Source organism: Polypterus senegalus, chromosome 1, assembly GCF_016835505.1.
Source record: "Polypterus senegalus isolate Bchr_013 chromosome 1, ASM1683550v1, whole genome shotgun sequence".
Taxonomy (NCBI): Eukaryota; Metazoa; Chordata; class Cladistia; order Polypteriformes; family Polypteridae; genus Polypterus; species Polypterus senegalus.
The window spans coordinates 65,540,866-65,554,178 of NC_053154.1; the positions used below are offsets into that span (position 1 = coordinate 65,540,866).

At 39.3% G+C, this 13,313-nt stretch overlaps 1 protein-coding gene across 3 annotated transcripts in view; it reads right to left on the minus strand.

Annotated features, from left to right (window-relative positions):
• far1 (fatty acyl CoA reductase 1) overlaps positions 1-13,313 on the minus strand; it is a 113,008-nt gene that overhangs the window by 21,070 nt on the left and 78,625 nt on the right. For all 3 annotated transcript variants that reach the window (XM_039749888.1, XM_039749878.1, XM_039749883.1), the window contains exon 8: positions 3,846-3,913. In XM_039749888.1, coding sequence (XP_039605822.1) covers positions 3,846-3,913 — 68 coding nt within the window. The remainder of the gene's footprint in view (positions 1-3,845; positions 3,914-13,313) is intronic.

The window sequence follows — 13,313 nt, forward strand, 5'->3', positions numbered from 1 at the left end:
TTATAGCACCGTTTCACTCAAGACCACACTCTGCATAGACTATCTGGTAAAATCTGTGCTTTGCGTTTCTCCTTACCAGCCTCTAAGACTGCACTTTTAAATGATTGCATCTTTTGTCAAAAAAGCAGACCACACAATCAGTTATTCAATCTTTACCAGATTAACTTTTAGCACTCTTGTTTAAAGTCAAGTAATTCCAGTAATATTAGTTCAGCATTTCAGTCTATACAAAATCCATATAATTCCTCCTGTACATGTGCCTATATCATCAGAACTGCATACTCAGTTCTAATGAAAAATTTTGCAAGTTCTAAAATTTTCATCCACATATCAGCAAGTTACTTATCTGATTATTGAGACTTGTACATTAAAAAAACCTTCAAAAGGTAAGAGGTGCACAAACTAAAATAAGTAAATAAATAAATAAAAACACGGTGATAAAAATTACAACATCTCATCCATCCATCCTCTTCCACTTATCCGAGGTCGGGTCGCAGAGGCAGCAGCTTAAGTAGAGAGGCCCAGACTTCCCTCTCCCCGGCCACTTCCAGCTCTTCCGGGAGAATCCCAAGGCTTTCCCAGGCCAGCCAGGAGACATAGTCCCTCCAATGTGTCCTGGGTCTTCCCCCGGTTGGACGTGCCCGGAACACCTCACCAGGGAGGCGTCCAGGAGGCATCCTGATCAGATGCCCGAGCCACCTCATCTGACTGCTCTCGATGTGGAGGAGCAACGGCTCTACTCTGAGCCCCTCCCGGATGACTGAGCTTCTCACCCTATCTTTAAGGGAAAGCCCAGACACCCTGCGGAGGAAACTAATTTCAGCCGCTTGTATTCGCGATCTCGTTCTTTCGGTCACTACCCATAGCTCATGACCATAGATGAGAGTAGGAACATAGATCGACTGGTTAATTGAGAGCTTTGCCTTACGGCTCAGCTCCTTTTTCACCACGACAGACCAATGCAGAGCCCGCACCGATCCGCCTGCTGATCTCGCGCTCCATTCTTCCCTCACTCGTGAACAACACCCCGAGATACTTAAACTCCTCCACTTGGGGCAGGATCTCTCCCCCAACCCTGAGAGGGCACTCCACATTTTTCCGGCTGATTTTTCCCTTGCCTGGACGCGGGTCACCGGGGCTCCCCTCCGGAGCCAGGCCTGGAGGTGGGGCTCGATGGCGAGTGCCTGGTGGCCAGGCCTGCACCCATGGGGCTCGGCAAGGCACAGCCCAAAGAGGTAATGTGGGTCCTCCTTCACATGGGCTCACCACCTATGGGAGGGGTCAAGGAGGTTGGGTGCAGTGTAAGGTTGGGTGGTGGCCGAAGGCGGGGACCTTGGCGGTCTGATCCTCGGCTACAGAAACTGGCTCTTGGGACGTGGAATTTCAACATCCCTCTAAATCTAATTGCAGGGTTCAAAGGAATTGCCCAGGGAATCAACTGGAAACCAATTATGATTCTGAATGAAGATTGTGTCTAGGGATTAATAAGAAACTCTAGAAGGATTTTTATGGCATGTCTGTTCCTAATGTAAATATATGACAGCAGCAGCATCATTGGAATTTACTAAAGGTCCTGATCAGATTATGGCACAGTAAGACTATGTCCATTATCATTACTTAACAAACGTGGTGCACTTTTGTAAATAGGAAAGGCAGAGTGATTTCATTAGTAATAGAGACTTTTCAAAAGTATTAATGTGTTATTGAACTTTTTTTCGGGATAGCCTGCATAACTGAAAAAACATTTTTTAGTATGATGTATCAAAATACAATGGTTTGACACTTAAGTTAAAACGGATGGACTAGGTTTCAAATCACAGTATGCAAACACTTACACATATACACCAATTATTTCAAACTTTAGTACTGCATCCAGTACATTTACAAAACAGCATAACAAACACAGTGCAAAATTGACTTCATTTACTGTTCAAGAATTCTTGTTGCCATGACTAAAAACAAATCTGAGCTGATGTCAAAACATGTATGATCGAACCCTCTCAGCTCAACTCTACTTCCAAATGTTTGTTGCTGTGCTGCATTTGAAAAAGCATCACAGACTATTGCCCATTTTATACATTTTTCAATTTGAAAAAGACATCCTTATGTTTGCATTGCCCAATATGAGGCATGCATGGTCATTATAAGTGTACTTTTCTGTGTCTCTTGGCCTGGGTCCATTATTCCTAAAAGCATGTTTCTTCCTTCTCATTATGATCAGAGTTGAAAGAGGCTGGGTCCAAATGTACATAAGAAAGAATACAGGCAGATGGTGCCTATTCAGTTATGATATAGATAAGTACAGGAAATATTCAATTTGATAAAAAATAATATATTTTCTTGCCCTGCTAAGACATATGAACTTTTATTACCAAGGGCATCAGGCAGATAAAGGGTGGAAAAAATGAAGTGTAAAATGACCACGCAAAAATAGAAAGAAAAAAAAAAAGACAAAGACCTGCAGGGAGTTGCATGTTGCACACATTATAAAAAATAAAATAAATAAACATTTCTAATATCTTAAGGCAAACCTCAAGCATTTTTGGCAAATAATCAGCACTTTCCCCCATATATAAAACATATTATTCCATTTTAACGTTTGCGCAGCAAAATTAGGAATTTAATGAGTACATTGGGATTCAAAATGCAAACAGTGTGTACTGCATCTACTCATAAATGAAGTATATTCAGTGTGCCAAATTGCTCTGTTCAATTTAATGTAAATCACAAAATATATCACAAATACACTGGTAAATAAATTTTTAATCTGAGCTTAATTTTGTTGCAAAATGACAAAAAAACTGTACTTTTTTGTATTTCTAAAGCTTATTTAATAAACCTGGTCTCATGCTATGCATTTTAAAAAATTGACTTTAAAGTGTATCATGATACTACTAGCTATTTTGTGTAGAAATATGTTTTTCATATGGCAGTGACATAGATGTTACAAAAACAATTAAAAAAGGTGAAGTGCTTGCACATAATTTTGAAATATTAACAATGGCTCACTCCTTATCAGTTATTATATTACTGTGCTCCTACTTGAAAAAAATGGTTTCTAAAGTTTTCTACATTAGACAAGATAAAGATGTAACTATTTTTATTCATTCCAGTGTTATATTATCAGTTAAAGAAGATGCTACTCTTAGATAATCAGCACTGCTGACAATTAAATTGATGCATTGTGCAAAAAATAAAAAACACACAACAACATATCACAATCTAATTTACCACTTAAAATGTAGCAGCTGTAACTGTACATGCAGATGCCTGAAAATGCAAGTTATTTTGGGGTTTGTGTGGAAACAGACCACAATGCACATGTAAGAGCAACAACAAAAAAATAAAATTGGAAATTTAAGTCGGACTTGTTTCAGCTCAAAATTGGAGAGATTATTGGAATAAATATGGCAAAAACATAAAAATTTTAATATTGAAAATATATGTATAAATTTGTAAAAGCAACACTGTACACAAATGTGTTCATATAGTGCTTACAGTTAGAATACAAGTTTAAAATGTTTTTAAAAACTTTTAATGTGTAGTACAGTATTGTGTACTATTTGCAATATGTAATAAGCAGATATTGGTAATTATATTCTTTATTAAACCTATACAATACAAATACCAATACAAAACTATCACACATTTAAAAGCATACCTCAAAATGAAAAAGGTTTAAAAATACAAACTCCATTAACATTTACATTTTTTTTTAACTTTCTTCTTGCACATAAACATTTCTTTTTAAGTAAAATTAAAATGCTTCATCTGAATCCGCACTTTCATGACTGCTGATCTATGCTTACTTAAATATTCAAATCTTACTCAAAATGTATACATACCAACTTCTCCCCAATGAAATGGATTAACTCCTCCAGTTGTACAGTTATATACCAAAACAGATCTTGGCCTGGAAAAGAACAGAAAGTATATTTACTTAAAATAAATAAATAAAATCAGCATCACTTATCCATACAGCAAACCATAACAAAAATTTTAAGACTGTATTTACAGTCAAATGTTGAATAAACAGTGGAACTGCAGCTTTAGTATAATGAATAAAATAAAGATATTTTCAATGGCTATAAAATGTTCAACAATAACAAATACTCATATGACAGGGTACTGTTTATTCTGAATAGGGATGTGGCTATCATGCACCATCATCGCTCAAGGATCAAGGGCTTCATGACACCCGATTAAATGCATCAGTGATTCTGTATCTGCTATGGAAAGTAATTATTTTACAAAATTAAGTGGGCCACAAAAATGACATAGTAAAAGACAAATGAAGTGTAAAAGGATTTTCGATTTTATGTGGTTCAAAAGGGAAAAACATAAGCGCTTCATGGTTAGATCTTAAAACAAAATAAAATCCCAGTGGATTTATTAAATTTTACATAAAATCAACGTATCACGTTCTGTCACTTGCATTTCTATGAAGGAAATAACACTCTCCAAAGCACCTGGGGAAATAACACTGAAAGCTCAAAAGGTTGCAACACCTTCAACATCAGACTCACTAACCTGCTCTTTAGTAAATAATGGATTAAATAACTAACACATGGAAAAGCAGAATGAAAATTATGATGATGATGGAAAAAACAAATTAAGTTACATAAATGGAAGGTATATTTTTAAAATTAAAAATTGCCAAAGTTAGATTTGTGATTTCTATACTGACTCAAAAAACAGAAACTGGGAAATTGCAGCTTATTAGGCTCTGGGTCCAATTAAAACAGAAAATGGTTGTAACAAAAACCAGCAGCCATATGGTTCCCCAGGATTGAGGTATGTGATCCACTGGTTAAGAATTTATCTTGTAATCCATATGCATTTGTATGCTTTGACACATCCTGATGAGTGCTTTTTGTGCTCAATTTCTAACAAATCCTGGTATTGACTTTTAGCAAATTGCTTTCTGGAGTTTTAAATTATGGATTTCACTAATAATCTATGGATTTCTTATTATAAGGTGTTGGCATGCATTTATTCACAAAGCATGGTTGGCAAAAACCAGAATGAAGTGTAGGGCCTTATCACTGAGCATGCAACCCTGCTGATTTCACAATTCACTGCTGAGGCTGCACTGCATTTTAGTTTGGCTGGGCACGGTTTTCCCTGACAAATGGACAGCCCTAGATTATTGTCCTACCCTTTCCAACACACACTGCACAAAATACTATCTGTATGCCACTTGACACTGTAATTCCATTATAAAGACAACACCATCTTGTCTGGGATGGGGAGAAGAATATACAGGAACTGTCAATCACATCTTCTTAGCTACAGCAACGATGGGGCAAAGAGCATGCAGCCAATCCACTGGCTGTCAGACAGCTTAAGGGAGCATGTTTGGTATTAGGGCTGCCAGATGTGTGGGATTTCGGTCAAGCTGGGCTAGCCAGAAAAGAGGTGTGCAGGTTACAGTTTCAGAGTAGGGTTAGATTATTGGACTCCCTTGAAAATTTACTGCGACCACAAATGAACACAAAAGTCAAATACATTTTAAGCTTTTTGTATTGTCTAACTGAATAGTTTTAACAATTTAGGTGTGGGGGACAAAGAGAAGGATATGGATGTTGGAGAAGGGTGTGAATATGAACCTGGGCATGTGACTGGCATGTGGGGTCTGTTTTAGAGCATGCTGGTGGAATTGCACACTGATATCACAGATGGGAAGGCCTTTGAAGAAATGTCCAATTTCGCCCTCTCATTGCCATGCTTGTCATTCATGAATGCTGTCGATGCAAGTTCATAGTGCATAGATGACACTCATAACAGTTCAAAACAGAACACTAGAAAAGAACTATATAATGTGTGTCTGAGCAGACATGCAAACAAACAATACATGGCGTGACAAATTCAAGTTCTCATGGAATGCTTTTCCTGTTAACAGCCAACATCTACTCAGAACATGAAAGAAAACAACATGATGGTAAATAAGACAAAATAGTAGATAAAAACAGAATAGAAAAGAGAACTAAAAATAAGGAAAGAAAATGTGAATCAAAACAGTGCAATTAAAATAAATCTATACTTAATATACCGTCATGTGCTGACTTACGGCTCCACCTAGGACAGGCCATTTAGCCGTATGTTGGTCACAAAGTATCACTGCAATTGAGGCTCTATGAGTCTGGTGTAGGTCACCGGTAGGCATAATTTAGCTGTCTGTAGAGTACCCCAAAATGGTCTTGGAGTTTCAGCATTCGCACGCTGGGTTAAAGTAAGCCAATGTTTCTCAACCACTGGGTTTCAATTTGCTGTTGTTAGTTTGTGTCTGGGTCGCCTAAGTGATCTGTAGCGCTGCAGGGTATGTTACCCAGTTCAAAGTGAGCTTGTTTCCATATAGAGGGAAGTTTGCAACTAAAACTAAAAAAGTCAAAACTGAGTCACGGGGCCATAAAGGTTGTGATACACTGGTGTAAGATAAAACAGTGCAGGCTACATGCATTATGAAGGGGTTGGGAGAAAACTCTCTTAAGCCTTATCCCCTGGATAATTCAAAACGGCTGGAGAGTCAGCGTGGTCAGGCCTGTTGGGGATCGGAACTGGTGTGGTTCTGAGGTATCACCCACTACACGGTAGCACTTGGGTCCCAATTTAAGGCAGCCTATCCGTGTAGGCATGTGGAACATCTTGTCTCTCTGGCATAATGATCAATAAACTCCGTATTTTAGTGTTTGGTCTGCTCTCATCTCTCTCATGGCTTTCATACACTGGGAGTAGCTGTTGCTGTGGTGGAACGGCTCATTCCGATGGTGTCTAATGTCACTCCTTTCAACGAGCATATTATGAGACTTAGATTAAGGCACTCTCTGGGCACCTTGCCAGTTGTCTCAGTGTATGCCCCAACCACAGTGAGTGAAGTCTCCGTGAGAGCTGAATTGTAGTTGCAATTTCAATCAGTGGTTGAAGGGTGCCCACGAGGCGACACTCCTCTTGTCATGGGGGACTTCAATGTTGCACTGACGGGGCTGGCTGTGAAGAATTTGTCATTCATTCATTCATTCAGAGCGATTCATTGATATTGACTTTGCTGACAATGCTGTGATCTTCAAGGAGTCAATGTAGGCTCTAGTCAGGGCTCTCAACAGACAGGATTCCGAGTGTCTGTGCTTGTGAGTGTCCTGGATAAAAAACAAGATCCAGGCCATTTAATGACCTCTTGGGCACAGCCATCAGCAGTATGTCTGTTTGAATGTTGACCTAATTGAGAGATTTACTTAGCTCGACAGCGACATTTATGTCACTGGTTACTCATCCTATGAAGTCACTAGGCAAATTGGGAGAATATGGGGGAGTCATAAAGTCACTAGAAAGAGGTGTGTGGCGCTCCTGTTGTGTATGTAAAAGGACGTAAGCCCGTCTTTAGAGTCCTGGGGCCTCATGTATAAATGGTGCGTACGCACAGAAATAAGAACTTTTCCACGTTCAAATCGTGATGTATAAAACCTACACTTGGCGTAAAGCCACACACTTTTCCACGGTACCTCATACCTCGTCGTACGCAAGTTCTCTCCTCTTTTTTGCAGACTGGCGGCACCCAGCATCAAAGCAATGCTACTGTTCCTGTGTGGTTACTCCTTATTTTCCTGACGTGGCTTTATAAATACACAGAAACTAACCGCATATTGTTTATTAGTGTAATGCATCTGACTGTAATTAATTTGTAACAATATAATGGTCCAGGGAATAGCCATAGTAATCCAAATACCATAACTGCTTTAGTGTTGTTACTCTCACTGCACCACCTTCTTCTTTCAGCTGCTCCCTTTAGGGTTGCCACAGTGGATCATCTTTTTCCATATTACTCTCACTGCACAACTCGGAGTATTTATATAACTGTATCTGAGTGGGGAATCACAGCAGCAGCTGATCGGAAAGAGAATTAATCGGGATACAGACTCAAGCACACACTACCTCAGCCACGGCAAAACGTTTCAAATCCTTTCCTGCACGGACTTTGAGGTTCAGAAACAGTTTCATCCCAAGAACTATAAACGCGCTCAATCAGTTGCTCCTTGTAGAACTTTTTGTACGTAAAAGTACAATTACCTCCCTGTAACCTTGCACTACAGTTAAAATATTGCACAACCTGAGCCACTTTATAAAGCGCGTATTTACATATGATGACTATATCATTTTTAAGATGAAATGCAGCAAAATATGTTTATTATATTATACAGGTAAAACTTTAATTTCATTTAAATAATCCATATTCTTCACTGGGACTGGTGTGAAGGATAGAATAATAATAATGAAGATAGTTCAATGTTCCTTAAATGTTTTGAAGAATCGGCGCTCTAAGCTTACAGATGGCTTAACATCGATCGGTTACTTGGAGAAAGAAAAGCAAGGACTGCAGGGGCGGCCACGCCAATATATATTGAATATAAAACAGAAAGAGAAAATAACAAACCAGCTAAAAACGCAGTGGCAAATTTCAACAAAAGTTAGACGCTTGTGTCATGAGCACGAGGCGGCTATGCAGTGTCCGCAACGGACGTGGCCATCCACTGTGCATAAGGTAGCATATTGACATTGGCGGGCGAAGGGGTCACCGATTCTTTCTCTGCCTAGAGCCGCCCATGAGTACTGCTGCAATAAATTTCATCGAAGGTCGCACACAATCACTGCGCCGTGAAACCCGTGTTTAACTTTAACTCCTATCATCACGAAAATGATATCAAGTATACATCTCAGTATTTTAGTTATTCAGAGAGCTGTAATATCACAAATGTAATGGATTCTGTGTCCAGTTGGAGGAAGAGAGCCGGTTTAAGAAGCAAGTAGTGATTCACACACATAGAGCACATAGAAGATCACATACAAAACAAAGCATTTAACGTGCTACTTTAATTACGATATGATTTGAGAAACTGGTTAATTAAACGATTTTAAGATGACGTTTATGATGTTCTACTTTAATGACAAAATAAACTACGTGATTAAAGTGGAAATTTCGAGATTGAAGTTGACATTTCGTGCTTTTTTCCCCACTGTGTGCCTATTTCTTTTTGTCTGTACCCTAATAAGCTTTCATATGACACTCAGACAGTGGACTACGACTCGCCTTTTCACGGTGACTTTGATATCTGAGCTTTCAAGTTTCTCCAACACACTATGTCACTCGACCAACTTCCTTTTGTTGATTATACCACGGTTTAATTAAACAAATAGTATGTTTTTTCTTTGCCTCCACTTGGTATTCGCTGAAATTCTTATATTTTCCCCCGTGCTTATCCCTTTGTCTTTTCACAGAAGGCTGAGCTTAAGGGCGATTTATATTGATTTGCATATTCAAAGAGGCGTAATTCTGGGAGGAGTTGGGGCGGGACATAAGGCACGTGCACGAGCGTTAGTTTTAACGCTGACCGGGATTTTATGTAGTGGAAGAATGTGGAAGTTGGAGTACGCAGAGATTCCTGAATCTGGAGTTTTCTGTGCGTAAGCACATTTTGGCTTTTGTGCTTACGCCATGTTATAGTGCGAATTCTACGCACGGCATTATATATGAGGCCCCTGGTGCTCACTGTTTTGCTATATGGTTGAAAGACATGGATGCTATCCAGTGACCAGAGATGAAGACTGGACTCCTTCGGTACTGTCTCTCTTCGGAGAACCACTGGTTTGATTTTGTGTTGAATGAGCAGTTGCTCATGGAGTCCTGACTGAGTCACACTACCTGTACTTTGAGGGAACACCAGTTACGGCACTACAGCCATGTGGCACAATTCCCCAAGGGCGATCTGGCTCGCAGGATTCTCATTGCGGATGACTGGAGTGGCTGGACCATGCCAAGGGAACGCCCACAAAATACCTGGCTGCAGCAGATGCATGTTCATTTTGGGAGGGCAGAACTGGACAGTGGGTCTGCCTGGGGGGTTGCCAACCAGGATCCAGAGTGGTTTCATTGTGTGGTGGTTGTAGGAGCACACTGTACCAGTACATGCTCCATGACCAGACCGTTACAGAAAAGTCTGCATATAAGGAAGTTCAAATGAGAGAGCATGATCTCTAAACCAAAAATCTCCTTGTGAGATAAAATATGACATTTGTTACACTTATTTAACTAATGTCTTGCGGATAAACCAAAGAATGAGAGAGTTCAATGCCACCAATTTAATTTCACACTTAAAAGCAAATATGCAAAACTCCTCAGAGCAAAAGAGGAGATTCTTACACCACTATGTACAAAATCAAAAACTGCAGATGCTCCATTTGTTTACAATTTTCTTGAAAAATGAAATAAATCTAACAAAGACAAATAAAGAAAAAGTGGTAGAGTTTACACAATATAGTGTGTGGCGGTCGGCTGGGGGCTTGTGCCCGGACGGGACACCTGAAAGGACCAGGAGAGGGATTATACCTCCACTTGGCCACGAGAGGGCAACCGCCCTGGTCTATATGGGGGCCATTGGAACCAAGCATGGAAGCTCAACCCTATTGGGGCCCGTGGCCACCACAAGGGGGCACCCGGAGGATTGAAGAGTCCTGGATGTCAGCACTTCCGCCACACCCGGAAGGATTACAATGGACACCCGGAGTGCTTCCGGGTGCTCAGGCGGCACTTCTGCCATACCAGGAGGTGCCGCAGGAAGATCATCAGAGGGCACCTGGAGCAAGTCTGGGTGGATATAAAAGAGGCCGCCTTCCTCCAGTCATTAACCGGAGTCGGGAGGAAGAGGACAAAGCTCGGGAGAGAGGCGGTGAAAAGGACTATTGAGCGGCCCGGACTTTAGAGAGGTGTTTGGTGCAGGGGGCACTGTGTTGTGTGTAGAACTGTAAATATTGTAAATACATTGATTAAAAAAGTGTGTGTTTGGGACTTCCTTTGTCTGTGTTGGTGTCCGGGCTGGTTTTCACAATAGTCATTATTTCTCTGAAGTAGTCCTTCCAAAGCTACATAAATATGGTGGCAAGTCATGCGCACAAATTCCTTGCTGATAACGTCACAGACATAGGCTTTACCTTTGAAATATGGACATCTGATAAGAGTCATTTGAGTATTCTCAGTTTAACTGCTCAGTGGATCAACAACAACTTTAAATTACAGAAAGCAACCTTGCACTCCCAAGAATGCTCAGAACCTGGAAAATACTCAAAGAGTACTACATGAAAATTCTCTAAGACACTGCATGTAACATTGCAAACACTATAGAAGAATAAAGGATCCCAAGCTTGCCAAGTATGGCTCATACATGACAGCTGCAAGCACAGTATCATAAAAATAATAGCAATTAGCAGAACGATCACTTCTGGCCATTTTAAACATTCACGATTAACCAACTCTCATCTCAAAACTATATAAAATGAAGCTTGGTATGCAGCCAAAAATGCTACAAGACATTAGTACTGGATGGAACACTTTATATGTTGCAAAATTTCCTGGAGTAGAAGAAAGGCCGTAGGGCATATGGTATTACTTTTAAGTTACTTGCAAGTCTAACATCTAATCAGTAGGGTCTAATCAAGAATATATTCACATTCTTCACACCATTTAAACAACTGACAGAGAAATTTGACAATCGGAAGCCTTGGATTCTAGTATGATTCCCATTCAATTCAGTAATTTAGTGCCCATACTTCAGAGTCAAAACCAGTAGAAGTACTCTCTTGGAGGCTGTGAACAATTATTTTAGTGAATTTTAAAAAGAATCCATGAGCTATGTTGCCAGATACAAGGACCAATAATTCAAAGCAGAGGTAGAATAACCAGCACTCTAAATTTTGCAAGGTCCGGTGAAACAAGCATCGAACAGACAGCAAACAAGTAACTCTCAGATTGATTGTTCACAACAGAAAAGGGACAAGATAAATGATGGAGAGATGTGCACTTTCTTTGATATGTACAATGGAATTCTAGAAGAGAACACTATGACATTTTGGGGTGGGGGGGGGGCTAAACAAAACATGTCAACAAAGGAGAGTAAAAATCAGAGGTAAAAAGCACTAGGGCTACCTTTACATTATTGTAAGTAATGACCTCTGAGTTTTTGACAGTAATAACTATGGCTTTTGGATTGCATACAACTATTCTTAATATAATTTAAATGTGTCAAAAATAATCTTGAATGGCAATAAACAAAATGACACTAGAATATAAAAGAAGGGTTATTGGTTTTACTTGGCACCAACTTCAACATGTTGTTACTTAAGACACACTGTGCATTAACAATGGGATTTTACAGAACTTTCTTTTAGGATCAGGCAATAATGAATTGCTAAATTATTAATCTATATCATTATTACTCATTGGTAAAACAGTCAGCATTCTGTGTGTTAAACACACCCCTTCTTACACTTCTTTGCCTAAAAATGTTTGGTGCATGTTAACTTAACCGTTTCCTAAAAAAACATTTAAACTAATTTCACAGGACTTTTTATAAGTTGCTTGGAATAATGTTGTCTGCTAAATAAATACAGTATTGCCCCCGGAATCCGAACAACTTGGAATCCAAATGAAAAATTAGATTTTGCCCTGGAATCCGAATGGCCAGCACGTTGTTTGTGCGTACGTTTCCCCGGTGCTCGGGCCACTTTGTCGTTAGGTTTGTTGTCGGAAGCAGCAGTGAAAGCATCAGAAAAGCAGTTACCTGATGTTATCATGGAAGGTGACCCGCCTTCCAAGCAATAATCTCTCTCTTCCTCCACCTCCAGCTTCCATAAGTGCCATCATCATTCCTTTTTAAGGTAAATACAGGTTTTTATATTTTTAATTTTATTAATTTACATTTTCATTCAAATATTTTTATTTGTTAATATTATACCTTAAAATAGAATGTATTTATTGTTAAAATCATTTAGAAAATTTGAGTTTGTGGGACCCAGGAACGGATTAATCCAGTTTTTATTATTTTAAAAGGGAAAAATTGAACTCTTAACGATTTGGAAATCTAACGGGGTTCTGGAACAGATTAAGTTTGGATTCCAAGGTATCACTGTAATTGCAATGCACAGATAATACTTAAAGACCATCAAAAAGCAAAATTTAATACATTTTTAATACGAAAAGATGCACAAGGACATAAGGTCCTCGTGGCTCTAGGAAAAAGGAAGAATAGCTGACAAAACAATATCATTGACTGCGTTTACCTTGTTTAAGCAACACCGGACATTTTTTTCTGTTTTCCTTATGAGCACTGTGCTTAGACATGGTGTGGTTTGTTTTCAATGTCCCTGATTGCATTGCTTTTCCGTGAGTGAGTCACTTTCATTAAAGCCACAGTTTTCATCTCTTAAGCAATAATTCACGACTCTAAGCACTCAATGTTTTTACAACAAAAAAGTAAAAATAATAAAAT